Below are 18,909 nucleotides of genomic sequence, written 5' to 3' on the forward strand. Positions count from 1 at the left end.
CACTAAAACATGTCTTATGTGGTGGAGATGAACTTGACCGTTATTTGTTTCCGTTGATGAATGGCGCCCTCTTTAGATGATGATAATTTGCATGGTGTTTATGTGCCATTGCCTTCATGTTGACTGTTTGCTTGACAGGCCATTAAGTTTTCATCACAGCTGTTGTATTGAATACCTTTTGCAGTACAGTGAGTAGGGAGACTCCTTTCCCATCTGTAACTTTATGAGAAATGTATTTCACAAATATGATTTCAATCAAGGATTTTTTTTTTTTAGTGTGAAAGAATAGTGTCATTGGCACTCACTTTTCAGTCAAAGTCAAAGAGAAAAGAGGGAAAGGAGCCACGGGAACCAAACAGGCTAAACAGGGCTTCAACCCAAATATTGCTGTGATGGAGCACAGTGCTCTGATCTTTGCCATTCTCCAATGTCAATATTTCACCATGCAGCAAGTATTTCTTGCAGTACGGTAGTCCTCTTAAGATGTATGCAGTATTAAAAAAAAATGAACAAATGTGGTGCTGGTGTACTATTTCTACTTCAATCCAAATGACTTGCCTCACTTGCCCAGGCAACTTGTTAGCAAAATGAAAGTAGACATAATTTTAGTACATTATATTCAGCTTTAAAGGTACATAATTCATCATTTCAAATACTGAACTGTATAGGCAAGGCATTCAGAGACTGTCTTGATAGCCAAATATTGGCACTTTATAAAAGTTTTACCCATTTAACACATTTCATTCTGTGATGATGTGTGATGTTTGTATGAAAGTCTTTTTTTTTCCCAGTGTGTCACAACCCCTACTGTGACTACTGTGACTGTATTTCCATAGCAAGGCTGTTTTAATCTGCTTTATCAACCTATTTCCCTTCTAGCATCGGTGATGTTCAGCCTACCCAACAAGGCGACTGTGAAGAAAGTGGTTCACGCTCTTCCTCGTGTTGGTGTTGGCCTGAAGTATGGCATTCCTGCATCCAGGTAAGACCAGAGCAACATCAGAACCTGATATCTAATTGTCTGAGGAATGTATGAAATTCTACTTGTTCCTATGATACTGTAAAACCGGAAATCTTACGTGCATGAAACTTTTGTGAATTTTGTGAGGAGGCAAGAGTCACAAAAATAAATGCACACAAAAGTTAACAAATCCCTGTATTACTAGTACGTGTAGTATGCTGTAAAGCAAGAAATATTTGTGGACCATGCATGAAATTTTTGCAAATTAGAGCCGATTGCCTTTTGCATGGCATGAAATTTTTGCAAATTGCCACCTGGAGTCAATGCATGTAGTGTAGAGAAGAACTTTTGTGTGCATTTTAATTTCGCAAATCTTTGCTCTCACAAAATCCATGGCATTACAACGCACACAAAATTTTCTGGTTTTACAGTACTCATGACTTTTTCATGGTAATTACTCCAAGAAAATTTCTTGCCAAAAAAAAAATAGAAAAAGCTATCAGCTCCAAATCATGAAAATTTCATGCTGCAAATGTTTCTGGTTTTACAGTAGTTCATACATGAGAGATACAGTACACAGCACATCTTACATGGTATGAATGTATTACCTCATGGATAATAACTGTGTCCGATGATCTTAAAAGTGAAGAATTTGAGTTGTTCATGACAGTAGCAGTGAAAGTATACCTACTGGGCAAGGTTTAAATTTCTTCAAAAAATTCATTATGATTTTTTAACCCCATTATTTTGTACATAAATGGTGTTGTTATTATAATATTGTAGCATGACATTCCCCAGTGACATTTCTTCCTTTCCTTTCAAATTTTTCTGTTTGTGACAATACAAGTTATTGTAGTTTGCACAATATAATATAAATGAAACATGTCAAGAGAAAAATACTCACCAATTGCTGTGTGTATTCTGCTTATGAACCAGAGCGAACAAAGTTCAGCGTTTTAATGATGCCAACTTTGGGAGTGATAGGCATTCTCAAAGCAGGTAAACTGAAATTTATCAAAAATTACGTCACCTTGATTATCGGCCAGCAAACATTTCATCCATATCGTGATCAGTTATGTTGTTGTTCTTTTGAAATTATGGAGTTCTCTCCCGGGTGGGCAATTTGCTCCATAATATATATTTATTCAAATAATCACTTAAATTTAACTGCAAAAACCTACACTACTAGTAATTATCTACAAAAAAAAATATTGTTATATTTATGATTAGTATTTACAAATCAGATAATCACAGAAGGAAAGAGGGGATAGGTTTTAGGGAAAAAAGATGTTTCTAGCCTACTCCTGCACCAAAGTGCAGGGTTACGCCATTCCCGTCGGCTGGCGGGTTGAGGACCCACCCGCCAACGCCGTGATCATTGGCTCCAATTCGCGAAAATTTCATGCCACAAAGATATCGTGTTTTACAGTAATTAACATAATGAACTTTTTTTTCCAGTTCTCTGCCATTTTTCCAAAATACGAATAGGTAGTCCAAATTTCTCTTGTGTTGTATTTAAATCTGCTGTGATGTTTGAAATGTTTAAAAGTTATTTCCTTCTTCTGCATGAAACTGAAAGGTTGTTTTGCAAGTTGTTCATATTTTTGTTTTGGGTGTGTTATAGGCTGTGGGAGCTTTGGGGCATTTTGTCTTTGTTTGTTCTATTTCTGTTACATGAAATTCATGCTACATGTGGTATCAGATTCTTCACTTTCCCTCTCTCTATCTTCTCTCTGTCTCTATCTCTATCTCTTTCTCTGTTGGTAGAGAGGGAGAGAAAAAAAAATCATAAATTTAAATGCATTTGTAAACATGTCCATTATGTCCTCCATACTTGTATCTTTCTTTATCCTTCTTGAAGCATCTTATCTCTTTACCTGCTTCCAGAGTCTTGAGAGAAGAGAGTCATATTTCAGTGCACGTTTAGATCCAGCTAAGGCAAATGTTTATGACGCCTCATTTCTCAAACGAAACTTTCCACAAACAGAGTGTGGCGCAGCCATCAAAACAAGTACATGTGTGATATGATGCATAATGCTGGAGGAAAAAAACAAAGGGCGGGAGAGACAGACAACCCAGAGCGAAACTTAGCACTATTCCTTTAGCGCCCTCACCTGACCCCTGTTGACACATTCCCTGACCCTGACACGATGAGGTCAGCCTTGACACTAACCAGGCAGCCAATTGACATTCCCATCTGCCAACTCACTCAATTTTCCCTGTCAACGCCAGAATAGGCCCTTAAGAGATAAATTCACCAATAATGCTTTATCTCAATGAGATTACCCTTCTCATAAACCAACTCTAAACTCACCTTCATATTTATTCACTAACGAGGGCAGTGTTCGACTCCAGTCCTAATTTTCCGTATTGTCCTGCAGATACATGCAATGTTTGGTTTTCGTGACATTTATGTGCAACTGAGATTTGTCACATGGTATGAAATGCAATCATAATGAACAACTGCAGTATTGTAGTGGTATTTCAGAAAATGGCCAAGATTATGGTTCATGACACATATCCCATAAGATAATGCATAATGTTCATCTCAGAATTTGATCTTCACAAATGCTGTGATGATTCTTCCTCAAATATCATAAATCATACAGACAGAAATGAAACTGGTGAATCTTCCATCATCCAAGATAAAAATGAACCTCTTTTATCAGAATGAAAGAATTGACATGTTTAAAGAACTTGCATACATGCACATATGCTTTCATTGACATTCACCATAACAGAGAAGAAACCATGTGAAATGACTTCCACTGTAACAACCATACAGACGTTGCAGTCTTTTTCTTTTTTTATTAAGTCAAATTATCAGTTTCAAAGAATATCAAGATTGAAAGTACTCAGTGGGAGAGATCGTCATACAGCATGCAGGAGGGCACACTCATCAAAATATCAATTCACTATCTTGAGTCTTCATGCCATTTGATCAGAAAAGAGGTTATCAAAAAAAAAGCAAATGAATTTGTTCAAACAAAAACCAACATCCAGTTACCTGGAAGAAAAGTGAGACACTTTTCTGCTTACTACACACCAAGACCATGCCCTAACCCCTGTTCATTATTACATCATTCAGAAACAGTAAGCCTCAACATAATGTAGGAAAGGTGAAATTGAGCATCTTTGTCCTTTGATGACAAAGCTCCTTCCTTACCCTGCCCTTCACTGCATAGTAGCCTTCTTGTCAGCTTTTACAAACACACTTGTTATCTTTTGTAAACTTTCCATGTGATTGCTAGTTTTCATAACACAGGATCTAATACTGTGATATCTTTGTCTATGACTCATTACATTCACATGAATGATTAAAAGTCTTTCAGTGCACATTGACTTCAGTGCTTTTCTTCTGATTACCTTTTAATCGCACTCTTCCACTGTGTGAAGTGTGGGAATGGAAGATTAATTAGATTGTGATTTACCAGTACTATGTTTCTTATTTGGAAAGATGTTTGTTCACAAAACCAAACTAGGACTTTACAAAGAATGTTCCCCATGCAGTTTTCTGTCGCTACTTTTGGCTCAGGCAAAAAAAAACAAACACACACACACACACACACTAAACAAAACAAACAAAGTCAGAAAAGAAAGAAACAAAAAGAAGATCCGTACATTTGTAGGCAGTCAAGAAGAGTGCCAATTAAATATTTTATCCAAATAATCCATACTTTGCTATTGTGCAGATTTTTGTCTGGAACCTGTCATCCGGCATTCAAAGATTTTCCCTGATGTATGAGGGAGGTTTACCAACTTGGTTATTCTATGGTTTCACTCAAAATCCAGACTAAGTGTTCAGTCAGTTTCTAACAATATGAACTTCGTGCTTTGAGACATATAAGCATCTGAACTTGAAAGGCTAAATAAATTTTGATGAAAATAGCAAAGGACTCACGCATCAGTGCTTTTTGTTTATATATCCATGATCATCCTACTTACAAGATGCCGATTGCATTATACAGTGATCCCTGTATTCCTTCCTGCCCCACGGTGGTGCTGGTGGTATCAATATCTCCCAAAGCAAACACTCCTTTACCAGTCTCCAAGATTGGGAATTGGAGTTTCTCCAGAGTTTGTTTAAGAAGTGACAAACATGGCTGTCAAACATGTCATTTTGGTTGACAATCCACTGCCGAGGAACCATACAGATACACACATCTCTTATCCATCTCCCAAACCAAATTTGAGGCGTAGGAGGAGGTCCTTCTCATCTAGGACTACATTCCTTTTATTCTAAAATTCTGTGATCATTCTGCATGTCTTGATTGTATGTGTCAGATGTGTATTCTCTCTATTCTGTCCATAATCTATTATTGTCAATTTTTCTCTATTTTCTCTCATCTGCCTGTTAGTCTCTCCTCTCTTTCTATGCCATATATTTTTACTGCATTTGCCATATATTTCGAGATCGTTTGAATTCATGATCAACAACCACTGTCAAAGAATGTGAGACAAATGTCATCTCTATGCAGGGAAGATGTTAGTGATATCCCACCTTAGAGGTGATATGCAGTGGATTTGTGTCATGGGAGGCAATATATCTTAGTTTAATCTTGTGAATATCAGTTGACATACAAAATCCACACAAATAAAAACACCGAAAAATATACTGTGTATACAGTATCTCCCGCTGCATCCAATTTGTCACCTTTTCTACCTCTGCCTCTCTCTCTCTCCCTGTTCCCCTCACATATGTATCTTGTAGCATCGAGTTAGAGTTGTCATATTTCCATATATTTTTTTATCTCTCGCATAGTCTGGCGCCCTCAGGATAATCTTTTTTTTTCATGATTTGAGAGATAAATTTTGAAAAATCTTAGACCAGATAAGCAGTGCATAATACTTAAGGGAGCATACCTGTGTTTCTTCCCCACCCACTATCATAGTTCATACCCCTTAATGATGATGTACTTCCAGTTACATCATCAGTACCATCCAAAACTTATATATGTTAACCCGTTGGAGACGAGTCCCGAGGATACTCGGGCGTGGTCTATGGGAAATGTGTGTTACAGCAGAATCAGCCCGTCCTCAACGGGTTAAGCAGGACAGGGATGAATGTTTCCAATAGTCCCTCAGTCAAAGGAGGATAATTGTAGAAGACTTGAATACATAAATATACATTGTACCAATCGATTAGAGAAAGCTGAGCAGTTGTGAAAACAGGTTGTGAAATTTAAAAGAAAAAAAGTATCTAATGTATTCTGTATGAATACATGGATAGTTGCAAACTAATTTTGCTGGGTTTACTAAAGTCAGAGTTCGCAAATAATCTAATCTGAATGAATTAAGTGGCAAAATGAGAATCATATTTTTGTAGTTTTCTAGTTGAGTGTGACTCCATCTTGTTCTGTAGATGTTGAATGAGGGACATCATTGACTCAGTATTGCAGACACCCCATATTTCAAAAAATCATTACTAGGAAGTGTCCATATGACATGCTGTCATTTGTTGTTCTATGTGCATTCAGTTTAAGTAGTTAATGACATCATTCAATAATGCCTGGACTAATACATTGTACATGCACAAAATGCAGCACCTTCATGAGATGCCCCTTATCAATTCAAGTATTTAAAAGTCATTCTTCCAAGATTGCTTCAAATCTTTGTCTTTTTTTTTCTTGAAGTAATTATGAAATGAGAATAATATTACAGACCTTTACATTTATCATAGTGATAAGCTAATTACCATGTTGCATTGATAGTTTATTGTAGGAGTCTCTGTGGTTGTACTACTTGCTAGTGTTTTTATTGCCATGATATCGATGGCAAGTTTTTAAGGCAAATGATCAATGTGCTCTACTCTACTCTACAGCAACAGGTATACTTTACATGTCTTGCTCCAAAATACATATCAAGTGCTTGTGAGTGAAATGAAACACATGTTTCCTTGAATTAGGATGATGAAGGGAGAATCAGACAAATGAAAAGTGGAGTTCTACCTCGGGCCTCAGTGTGGAGAAGTGGCAGACGATATGTAGGAGTGCGGCATACAGTCGTATCTCGTCTTGTGATTTGATTCTTCTCATCTCCAATTTATTGCAATGAAGACAAAATCCAATAAACAAGGATTTGCCGCTGCCTCGAGGGTCAAACTGCAATAAGTTTCCAAAACTGACCAGCTTCATTGCATCGTTCCCTTCATTTTCATAGCAGATGTTCAGCTGGCAAGCAGTCGTCAAAAGCCTCTCCCCGCCCCATTCTACATTTATATTTCATTTTGTAATTTCAGCATGCATACAATTTTATTCTCAGTTCGTTTATCAAGTTCGTCAGCTCTTCATATTCTCTTGTTTATATCGTCGCCGTGTTGTTTCATTTCCTAACAAGCCATGTTTGATGTTTCTCATGCAAAGAGAAGTCAGAAATAAGAAAAAAAAAACTTCCTACATGAAAACGTAGCATAATCAATTCTGCATGCTACATTACAAAAGACTTTTATCTTTCCAGCATTGTAGTTGTCTGTTAGTATATGTAGCCATGAATGTTTGTTTTATTCATTGTAATGTTGTATAGTCTTGCACATGGATGACATTACTTGTTTGGTTGAATAAACTCAGCATGGGATGTCACAGTGATTTAGATTGATTTGATCAAGATGAAGTTTGAACAAAAAAAAAAATATGTATTATTGCTCATCATCAAGTGTGTCCATTGTATGAAGTGAAAGTCACATCCCACATGTCACTGAAATAGTCTGTAATCATCTATATGTGCGAATATATGTTTGTGCCACTGTGTGCGTGTGCATATACATGCAGTGCATACCTAATCCTTCCAATTACAACCATTTTTCTTTTGCAACGGTTGTAATCCAGATTCATCGAGAGCTGAAAGCTACAATTGAATATGTTTTGTAATTAGATAGCATACATCAAGATCAGGTATGTGAGCTGTGCCTGGGGCTACAACAAAAGAAAATTACTCATTTGACCTGAGCTTCAAGAGGCTTTGTTGTCTTAAAGAATCCTAAGAAGCTGGTTTCAAACCAAAGAGCCATCAATGATAATGATAAACCACACTGCATATCCTGTCTCTCATCAAGATAACATCCTGAGTGTTTGCAACAAGGGCTTTTCTCATTTTAATCTGTACACTTCTCACATGTTTGTTTTCTGCGTGAGAAAAACTCAGAGCCAAGTCTTCAAGGATATAGCATCTTGACAAAGAATAACCTTTTTCTGTAATGGAAATAGATTTTCAAATCAAAACATAAAGTATGTGTAGAAAATCAATTTCGTCCATGCAAAAGTTACAAGAGATTTGTCATTTGCATATATTGCAATAAGAACCAGTTTGCAAGTTGTCAGAATTTGCAGTGGCTCAGTAACAGTTGCAGTCTGATCCGAGTTAAATTTCTCTGTGTGCTTTCTGTCCCGCAGACACGTCTCCTTGGCGACGCCTCGTCAGCTCTTCAAGGCATCCAACATGACGGCGGCCTGGCAGAGGAGAGAGATATCAAACTTTGAGTACCTGATGTACCTCAACACTATAGCAGGTACTTACAAGTTATTGCAATCCTGGAAATGAATGATAGATCTGTCTGGATGGTTCCAGCAAAGTTTAACAGTGATCTCTGTCTGAGAATGTATTCTTGGACCACTTTATGGAAGCTGAATCTAGCTCTGTGTGTGTGGTGGGGGATACCTCTTTTTAAATTCTTTTCTACCGTTTTCCTTTTCAAAAGAACTCTGGGTCTCATATTGTCATGCTGCAGCTTCACTAGTAAAAAATTAGAACACAAAATGACATACTTGTATTTCTGTCCAGTCTAAGTACAAGATATATAGGATAATGCCAGATTTCCATAAATCTTCACACCAAAATCAACACAAGCCAGGGCCCTGTTGAATTCTTTTTTATATATATAAAAGTTATGTTTGATAGCAAACATTAAAATCAAACTTTGATACTGTCAGGCAATACAAATAAAAAATGAGGAAAGAAAGTGGGATTACATTTTCTGTTGTCAGTTTTCATATATCATGTTATATATATTCAGCTAAATTAAGTTAATGACCATCTGAACAAAACGTGTAGTTAGCGATGCTCCTAACCTCAAGAAATCTTATACTTCATAGCACACACACCGATCGATGATAAGGGCAAACCCATCGTCAATGGGAGCTATCATTGATGTATGTGTGACTGTGAACATGGCTTCTGTATCACTTTTCAGTGTACATGTACTAAAGAACTAGTGGAGTGTTAGCAATCCCAGCATTCTTTACTGCTTGCAGTCAGCAGCTTGTGATAAGAAATGAAAATTCTACAGGAAAATCACGATACTCATTACATGAAGTCCAGTCGATGTCCAAGTGCACATGAACATCATGGTGTCAAAATCTTGCAATTATTCTAATTTTGTTATTTTTTCATTGTTTATGTGAATAGAAAACATAAGTGTGTAAATTAAAAGTACAGTATATGTTTTTGACATGTGGTTATCTGATTTCAGGACGAACCTACAACGATCTCAACCAGTACCCAGTGTTTCCCTGGGTTCTTACCAACTATGATTCACAAGAGCTGGACCTCACATTACCAAGCAACTACAGAGATCTTTCAAAGGTGACTCTCATAACAGCGACTCTATATCTTTATCGTAAACCTTTCATCTCTTACATTGCCGTGACAAACATTTTCCTCTGGAGTGCCAAAGTGGTACAAAAGAATGGACTGTACAGCATTGGGTCAGCATTGGTTCAGTCAGTGCAAACAATGTTTATAAGCTTCATCTTTTTCTGTTACACTCTAAGTTTGTGTATTTAATTGTGATTTGATTTGCAGCCAAACACACACACACACACACACACACACACACAAAATGAAATAACGAGAGCAAACATATGGAAAGGTTGTCTCTTTTAATACACACAGAACACGCGCGCGCGCACCCTGTGTTATAACCTATGGAGACGCACAAGCAAAACCCGACTTACTGTCATTAATGGAAAAATATCATAAAGTAAGTAATGTCCCTGGACTTGTGGCTAGCGGTTTTCTAGTCTTAGGACATTTTTCTGTAGAATACTAAAATTAGAAGATAAATGGACTTCTAATAACGTCGGACTGGCTGCTCAAAAACAGCTTTGTGAGTTCACTTCAGAATAACTGCCCCATAGGATTGTACACACTTCCTGAAGTATTCGCCGTGTGATGCCGTGATATCTCCCTATTTGAAAGGCCGTATCTCCGCAACCGAATGGCACATGAAGCTGTGGCTTCTACCATATTACGCGCCAAAAAATTCTCTATCATATATGTCAAACTCATTGTGATTGGATTGTAGGTCTTGTCGGAATTGGCAAAAAACTGAGAAGGTCCCGGCCTCAATCCAATCACAATCAGCGACTCAGAGAAGCTCATTATCATATGAAACATGACGTCACTGTTTATTCGTGGCTGCATTTGGACGAGTTATGATTTCATATACCGTGAGTTATAACGTAAATTGGATATGTATTTCTCATTTCTAAGTTTCCTGAAGTCAGCGGTGAACCCTTGTATTAACTGACCACCTACTGTACCAGTTATGACTTTATATGTTGCTGAGAAGATATAGAAAACAGGAATTTTCTTCTTCGATGATGTTCGATGAGCACATCTTTCTCGGCAAGCACATATACGCAGAGTGCACCATTGTGTAATGGGGGTGAACGTGCCCAGGTAACCGCGAGTGGAGCATGAAGCACACACAGTGCATTGCAGTGCCGGTGGAACTTGCAGTGGTCAACATTCCAACATGATTGTGAATCTACACTACATCAGCTTTCAGTTTCTATTTGTGCATCTTTTAGAGTGTACTTCGGTTTTGCTATCAATTTACTGAAGTTGCTGCACATGACCAGAAAGCGACTGTCAGCAATATAAGATTGATACCTCAGTGAGTGTGTGCGTATATGTGTGTGTGTGTGTGAGTATGTGGTCAGTTAAAAAGCAGATAATGTAAACAATTTCATGAAAAGCATGTAATTCATGTTGTCAATGTAGATTTAACCCACATAATGCTATGTTTATGACTGCCCCTATGTTGTTTCTGCAGCATTTTACCCATATTCGACAATGGACCAGTCCGTATCACTGCTGTGTGCACGATGTGTGTGGCAGACCGTATAGGCTCATGAATAGGCTCATGAATAAAAATAAGCGGGCACCTTGGCGTTCTGTGTGTGCGGGTAGCGTGCACTCTCAGCAGTAGAATGATTTTAGTAGACTTTTGGCCAAAAACCTTTCCATATGAGAATGAGAGTGGAAATAAAGATGATAGAGCTGATTCTTGGGATTGTGTTAGTGATGCTTTTCATTCCATTTCTTGCATCTATAAAAAGGGTGCAAGTACCTAAAAAAAAAATCAGATATGATCTATTTTGTGACATTGTGATGCTTGCACAGTCATTGTAAGGGCAATACACCAAAAGTGCTTGGACATGAATGATGAACATCAGTGTAGGTTGTATCACACAGGCCTATAGAGGGCAGTAATGATAAATGTCAACAATAGTAATGATAGAGTTGATAGTGACAATGATAACATAGATATTGATGTTGATCACAATGATAGATAAATGATAGTAATGATAGTAATAAAAGGCTATTTGTGATCTCAATCGTGATGAAAATTATTCTTCTAGTTAGACCTCTCATGTCAAGGATGTTGCTGAAAACACTTTCACAGGCAGTTGATTCAAAGTGCTTGAAACTGAGTAAAACAAATTTCTTGAGAGAAGCAGGCGCAGACAGACAAATACTTTGTGATGTTTATATCAAAAATGTACATAAGTATGTCAAGTATGAGATAGAGAGGTGTAGATTTCTCTAGGAAGACAGACCACAAGAATGATGTGTAGGTTATGTAAAAGGCAAGATTGCCATGATTAGATGGGGTGAAGGACCTACGTAAGGACAAAGCTTGGGGTGTGTGGTTGAACTAAAGACAGTCAAGCAGCATAAAATATGTGGCTTGATTAGTGATGATGCTACAGTGGATCATATGACACCAGTCAAACTCATTTGTTCCAGATGGGTAGGAGAGTATATTGATATGTTTTATGGGACAGGACTATGTTAAGTCTTTGATTTTGCAAGCTGCCAAGTAGAATGAGCCGGATGAAGGTCGGTTCCATAAATATTGGCACAAAGATAGAGGCAGCAAATCACTGACTGACGTTCCCAAGGCTCTTCCAGTAATTATCAAATAGTTTGTCCTTATTTATAGCTGTGCATTCCAAAACTCTTCCCTGATATGTGTACCCACCAGCTTTCCTCCTGATGTCCTCATCAAAGGTAGTTTATCAAATTAGAATGTGTCCCTCAGAGTATCATTATCGTTTAGTGTTGTTTTTAAGGAGAATTTCCCCCCAATTTTGTAGTAGATTTCTTCTTTTTTTTTTTTGGTCAAACACTTCAGTGAACCTTGAAGGAATTTAAACAAGCTATCATAAGTTATAAACTTTTAAAGATTTGGTTAAATTCATGTGCCATCTTCTCTGGGATGGAAAGCTACAATGTGTTATGCCACAATAATACTTTAATGTAAAGAAGATATAAAGAGAATCCCATAAAATTTCATTTGGAGTGAAAAGTGCATACTATCTCGACTTGTTAGCATATTTTGAGGGTGATATCAATTCTCGCTCTCTTCTGGAAAAAAAGTAAGTTAGGAAATATGAAAATCTGTGGAATTATCTTTATATTTAATTTCCTTCATATTGTACTGTTGTGGCATCACAAAATTATTGATTCATAACTGTTGAATACATTTTTGTATTTTTCTCAAGTATCACTGATGTGTGCAAATTGTTTTTGCGTTAACTGAATCCACACATGTACTTCTATAGGGTAAATTCTTCTTCAGATATTTGTTTCATGGAAAATCATGGAGTAATATTTGTAATTTTATTGCATATATGCAAAATATCACTTATCATTTGGCAGCTTCATTGATTCAACAGTAGATGGGTTCATCACACAAATAGGATTGTCTGAAAGTGAAGAAAGATATACCAATACATGCATCTATGTGCTCTTAATGTGATAAAAAGGTGATTATTGCTACAATTACATTATATTTGTTGTTGTTGAAAAATCATATCACTGCATTTAGCAAAGATTTTCATGTACATGTACATATGTTGTGGGAATGATTATCTTTCTATGCAGTTTTTCATCCATTTATTAATTTGTTTACTACCTCTTTTTCTATTTGTTTCTCTCTGCTCAGCCAATGGGAGCGCTGAATCCCAGTCGGAAGGCTTTCTTCCAGGAGAGGTACGAGAACTGGGAAGATGACAAGATCCCACCATTCCACTACGGCACCCACTACTCCACCTTGGGCTTCACTCTCATGTGGCTCATGAGACTGGTAAGAGAAAGAGAGAGAGAGAGACAGCGAGAGAGATCTTGAGATAGAGAGGGAGGGAGGTAGAAGTTCATGTGACTTGTTATGGACAAAGAGATCTGTGACCACTTTACAAACTGACTGATATATGAAAACCTGTGGTACATATGATGTATTCATGAATGTAGACAGAGAGGTAGAGAATAGATATTCTAGTGCACATGTATGTCAGATATAATTTTGACTATCAGATGGATGAAATACGTAGGATAGAGAGATATTCATGTACTCAGTATACATTGGAGTGATTGAAGGTGAATACATGTTCAGCTTATGTGTTGCAGCTGTGTACAGATAGACACATACACATTATTGTATATCAGTGTGTTATTTGATTGAGAAATGTATGGATGGACTGTCATCAGTAGCTACTATTTGATATGGATCTGGTCTTTTTAGGACCATAAAAAGATGGGTATGTACACATATTTATGTTAAATTTCCATCACATAGATGATTTCAGTGCTAGCAAGATATAAAGAAGAGGAAAGACAAGGAAAGTTGTGCTTTATGGTTAGTAGTAATTCACCAGACTTTGGAGTTACAACACTATTTCTCAGCACATCACAACTTCATTGTATATAAGCACCTTCTTGTAGCAATATGCATTCCCATCAATGTGCACCTTCTCCTCTCTCTCCTCTCCCATGTACAGGAGCCATACACCACTTACTTCCTGAACCTGCAGGGAGGCAAGTTTGACCACGCCTCCAGGACGTTCTCCTCCATGGCTACGGCTTGGAAGAACTGTCAGAGGGATACCTCAGATGTCAAGGTATAGGGACATAGGAATGCTGTAGAATAGAGGAGAGATGCTCTGGATTTTCAAACAGCAGTTGCTTGGTTCAATCTAGATTGGAGTTTGTCATTAGATGAAATGTTTCACCCTAAAAATTATTCTGATGCGTGTTAAAAATCGGTACTTGATAAAGCTGTTCGTCATGATTATAGCAGGATTCTTTGTGAGCCTACCCTGGGTAATCAAGATCATACTATTATAGATAGTATGATCACATTTCCACTGTGTAAAATTCAGTGGATGTACAGTCTCGTCCTTGTGTGCATAGTAAGACGGGAAAGCTCAAGTCTTTTATTTTACAATATGTCCAGTCATCCAGTTTTTCCTCGCCCTCTTTCTCACAGGTGTCCACTGGAGAATATCAAAATCTTCTGCCCATTTGTGGAGAGAAGAAATGTTCTAGTACTAGTTGATTATGTTTGTCCAGCATTCTATGTCTATATTCTATGTACTGTACTTTTCATTTCACCATCCATATCAAATGTCAAGCTTCATTTTATCATGTACAGAAAGGATGTACCTTGTTTGACAAGCAATCGGCTTTTTATGGTGCTACCCGACTCACCTGTTCTTATTGTCTTGTTTTATTGCTTTGATGCGAAATAAATGTGAATTGAATTGAAATTGAAATTCAGGCAATCTGGTACTTGACGAACCTCTATGATATAGCTTATAGGTACATACTAGGATGAAACAAAGAATTATGACTTAAGAAGAGTGCTGATTGGCAAGTTTGCCCCCCCCCCCCCCATCTATCTATCTACCTATCTTTCTACCTATCTGTCTATCTGGTTGTCTGTCTGTCTGTCTATCTATCTATCTATCTATCTATCTATCTATCTATCTATCTATCTATCTATCTATCTATCTATCTCTTAGGACCTGATGTTGTTGCTGTTATTGTTCATGCCACCTGTCATCCTTTGTTTCTCAATGTTAGGAATTGATCCCAGAGTTCTACTACCTGCCTGAGATGTTCTGTAACAGCAATGGCTACCGGCTTGGTAACCTTGACGATGGAAGCGAGGTGAATGATGTCATCCTCCCACCTTGGGCCAAGTCACCGGAAGATTTCATCAGGATAAACCGACTGGTCAGTTTGGGGGGAGGGAGGAGGGTGGGCTGGTCGTAAAATGTCATGTTATAGCTCTCTTAAATGTGACCTTGCATCATAAAACCCACATAAGGTCCCCTTGGTCGATGTCCAAGTAGACCTGACCGATGTATTTTGTTTCAACAATTTTTATTTCCATTATTTGGTGTTGTCTGTTATCATACAAAAATAAAAGTGACACTGAGTTTCAATAATAGTTTAATCAGTGATGAATGTCTTTTTTCCCCATGCCACAGTCTCAAAAGGGTCATAGAGATTGTGTAATCTGTAGTGTTTACATTATGAAAGAAGATACACAGCATAAACAGAGAGTATTGTGATTGTGAGGACCACAGAGCATTTACAACTTTACAGTGCCATCACCATCATTTTCAGGGAATGTGTAACCAAAAAATATGTATTTAATGGAAAGTTAAGCCCAAACATTGTTTTTTATGTAAAATGTTGCGATGGGAAAAGAAAACCTCCTACAGATGAATGGCTACTTTTATACGTTTTCATATATTTATTCACGTGCAGAGACTCCAACTCTCCCGTTTTCGACGGGAGATCTCCCGCCGAAAGTCCATTTTTGCAAAATCTCCCGTTCTCCCGTTTGAGATTTGATTTCTCCCGCCCTGGCTCTGTGTCTCCCGGTGGAAAGGATTTCTTACTTATTGCTATCGTATGTCGACAAAATAAGCCTTAGATAGCACCAGAGAACATCTAGAACCCTAGGAACTTCGCGCTTCGCACACATCAACTTGCAGTCTCCCGTTTGATAGGGGTTTCGGGCGGGAGAATCTCCAGATCAGAAGGTGCTTGGGGTTGGAGTCTCTGCACGTGTTGTTTTATCTTTGTTTTTTCACTTATTCTGTTTTACTTTTATGTATATATAAGTAGATTTTAAGTGTCCCAATTAAAAAAAAAAAAGATTAGTAGGCCTAAATGAAGCAGCAAACAGTTGAAGGACGTATTGATGTGAAATGGAGGGTAGTTTGTTTTTTTTTTTATTTTGCTTTCCCATCCCTGCAGGCCTTGGAATCTGAGTTTGTGTCGTGTCAGCTTCATCAGTGGATTGATCTGATATTTGGCTACAAGCAGCGGGGCCTGGATGCCGTCCGCTCCACCAATGTTTTCTACTACCTCACCTACGAGGGCAGCATTGACCTGGAGTCCATTGATGATCCAGTTATGAGAGAGGTCAGACTCAAAACACACAGACATGTGCACATATAACATCTTTCTATTCACTCTCAAATGACCTTTGTCTTAAAAGGCGACATCATTTGTAAACTAAATGTTTATGAGACTTTGTTTTCGGGCTCTCTAAATTGGTAATAAACTTTAAGAGCGAATATCTATGATAGAGATATCACAATCTGTTGTTAAAAGACAAAGTCTGAGGAGTATACTTTGCTTCACATATCTTGCGTGCATACTACACATTGGTATGGCTGTCTATCCTGAGAAAAACTAGAGAGCGCCCTCAGTGTCCCAAGTTATATAGTCTGAATGGTGAATTTTAAAAGGTCTACTTGTGTGTTATCTGCAAGCTACATTATTGAATGGATTTTCCTCAAAGTTTTTTTGTGCAGATATACAATGAAACACACACACCCACACACACATGCATGTACACACATTGGTTTTGGTGGTGTTGCCCTTATTGATTCCAGAGGTCGCCCTGAACAGCTGAACATTCATTTTCAAGAATGCTTATGAATATAGATATGTATACATATGGAAACAAATCCAACTCATTTGTGTAAATTATTAACATGTTGGAATACGGCTATAGCTCCTGCTTTTGCCTCTATTGAGCGTCAACTGTATCAAAAGTCTCTTCCAATGTCTTCTATGATTTCCATATCTCTCTCTGCAGGCAATTGAGAATCAGATCCGAAGTTTTGGACAGACTCCAGCTCAGCTACTGACAGAGCCGCATCCACCAAGGAGTTCAGCTATGCACCTGGTGAGACCAATATTGGTCATCAAATCAAGAATTAGAGAATTCATGAATTTAGTCATTAGAAGGGGAGGAGGGGGGTAGATCTCTTTGTCATGAACAAATTCAGCAAGACATTTAATATTTCCTTACTGTAGTTCTATATCAGTGACATGTTCAGGAAGCACAGCAATACAGTACATTTGCTTTCATCATGAAATGTTGCTTATCGAACAAATGGAATTCCTTAGTTGAAATGTACATGGAAAGACTCTATTGTGCTCAAAGAATATATGAATGAATTTGTTTGAAAAAATAAGAATAAAACTGATGATAATTGTCAATATCAAACAAGAGGAGAGTTTTGGCTCTGATTTACTGTGTATTTTTTGTGATGCTAGTGTCAGTTTCCATGTGGAATTCCCAGCAGTTTTTTGAAGGCGTGCATGTTAGTGTTGATGAAAACTAGCTTCAGGAATGCCAGTTATTAGGCAGAAACATGCCAGCCCATCAAGACCCAATGCTACACTTTCCCTGGTTTTGTAATGTGTCTTTTCATTACATAGTTTAGAATTTGAATGTCTAAAAGTACTGTTGTATTGGGTGCAGAATTTCTAAAATCTGTTAATTCCTGTATTCATAAATGATTTTATGATTTGCAACATTTTAAAATATTTGATTTTCTTTTTTTCTGTCAAATTGGGTAATTTTTGTGACTTTTTTATTTTGCAGAGTAAGAATAAATTTATTCAGTACAGAGATTTGTTGAACTATTGCTTGCAAATTTCTTTTGCAAATCTTCACCCCTCGCAAAAATTCACAAAAGTTTCATGCATGTGAAAACTTCTGGTTTTACAGTAATGTATTGGCAAGTAAAAGGTAATAACATTGGCACACATATAGTTTGTTTTACTAAAACAGCGCAGTATGAAGAGTTTTAGTGAAGTCCACCATGCGAAGCATCCCATCTTATTTTTGAATGTCCCTTTCATCAGTCCCCGATGATGTACACTGACCAGCTGCAACAAGAGGTCCTCATGATCATCAAGTTCCTGTCCAACTCTCCGGTCATCCATGTGGCAGCTAACACCAGCCCAATGGTCCCCACACCAGCCATCATCACTGTGGCTTGCAACCAGACCTTTGCCATGAACAGGTGGAACAACCAAACAGCTGGTGAGTTTGTAGACAAGGAGTGAGGGGACAAGTGGGAGGGGGGGGGGGTTAGAATAGAGATAAGATTTGATAGGATTGGAAAGTTATTTGTGCAATTGCAATTCAACAACATGATGTCGTTGAATTTAGATAAATAAGGTAGAAGCAAACGGACAGAATGCTAGGAGTTCATCGAAATCAGACTCAGGAGAAGAAAACAGGAGTTTCAAAAGTTCTCTTTTACCAAATAGTGATGCCATTCACAACTATGTAATGATAATGGTGTTCTGTCATTTAGCTATAAGGTGATAAATTCATCAGCCCACAACTCTTCCATTAGTTTGTGCATAAAATTCAAGTCTTAATTTTGTTTGGTATCCGCATTTACAACCCTTTCACCTTTTTAAGTCGTCTTTGTTTCTTTATTGCAACAAAACCAATAGTTCATCCAAGCATACATAATTTTCTTTCTTAGTTCCTGTCAAATGGAGGAATTGGGTAAAAATGTATGTGTGTATCAGTTTGGAGACTTGTCGGGCCATGACAG

At 37.6% G+C, this 18,909-nt stretch overlaps 1 protein-coding gene across 10 annotated transcripts in view; it reads left to right on the top strand.

Annotated features, from left to right (window-relative positions):
* LOC139745071 (neurobeachin-like) overlaps positions 1-18,909 on the top strand; it is a 444,680-nt gene that overhangs the window by 417,665 nt on the left and 8,106 nt on the right. For 8 of the 10 annotated variants that reach the window (XM_071655484.1, XM_071655485.1, XM_071655487.1 and 5 more), the window contains 10 exons: positions 880-982; positions 1,898-1,960; positions 8,350-8,465; positions 9,426-9,538; positions 13,191-13,331; positions 14,023-14,142; positions 15,107-15,259; positions 16,295-16,462; positions 17,145-17,234; positions 18,203-18,383. In XM_071655484.1, the coding sequence (XP_071511585.1) occupies positions 880-982; positions 1,898-1,960; positions 8,350-8,465; positions 9,426-9,538; positions 13,191-13,331; positions 14,023-14,142; positions 15,107-15,259; positions 16,295-16,462; positions 17,145-17,234; positions 18,203-18,383 (1,248 nt within the window). The remainder of the gene's footprint in view (positions 1-879; positions 983-1,897; positions 1,961-8,349; positions 8,466-9,425; positions 9,539-13,190; positions 13,332-14,022; positions 14,143-15,106; positions 15,260-16,294; positions 16,463-17,144; positions 17,235-18,202; positions 18,384-18,909) is intronic. The other 2 variants (XM_071655489.1, XM_071655494.1) reach the window with 1 other exon arrangement.

The sequence above is a fragment of the Diadema antillarum genome, unplaced genomic scaffold (genome assembly GCF_040938485.1).
Source record: "Diadema antillarum isolate AM-2024a unplaced genomic scaffold, OU_Dant_1.0 seq00001233_RagTag, whole genome shotgun sequence".
Classification (NCBI taxonomy): Eukaryota; Metazoa; Echinodermata; class Echinoidea; order Diadematoida; family Diadematidae; genus Diadema; species Diadema antillarum.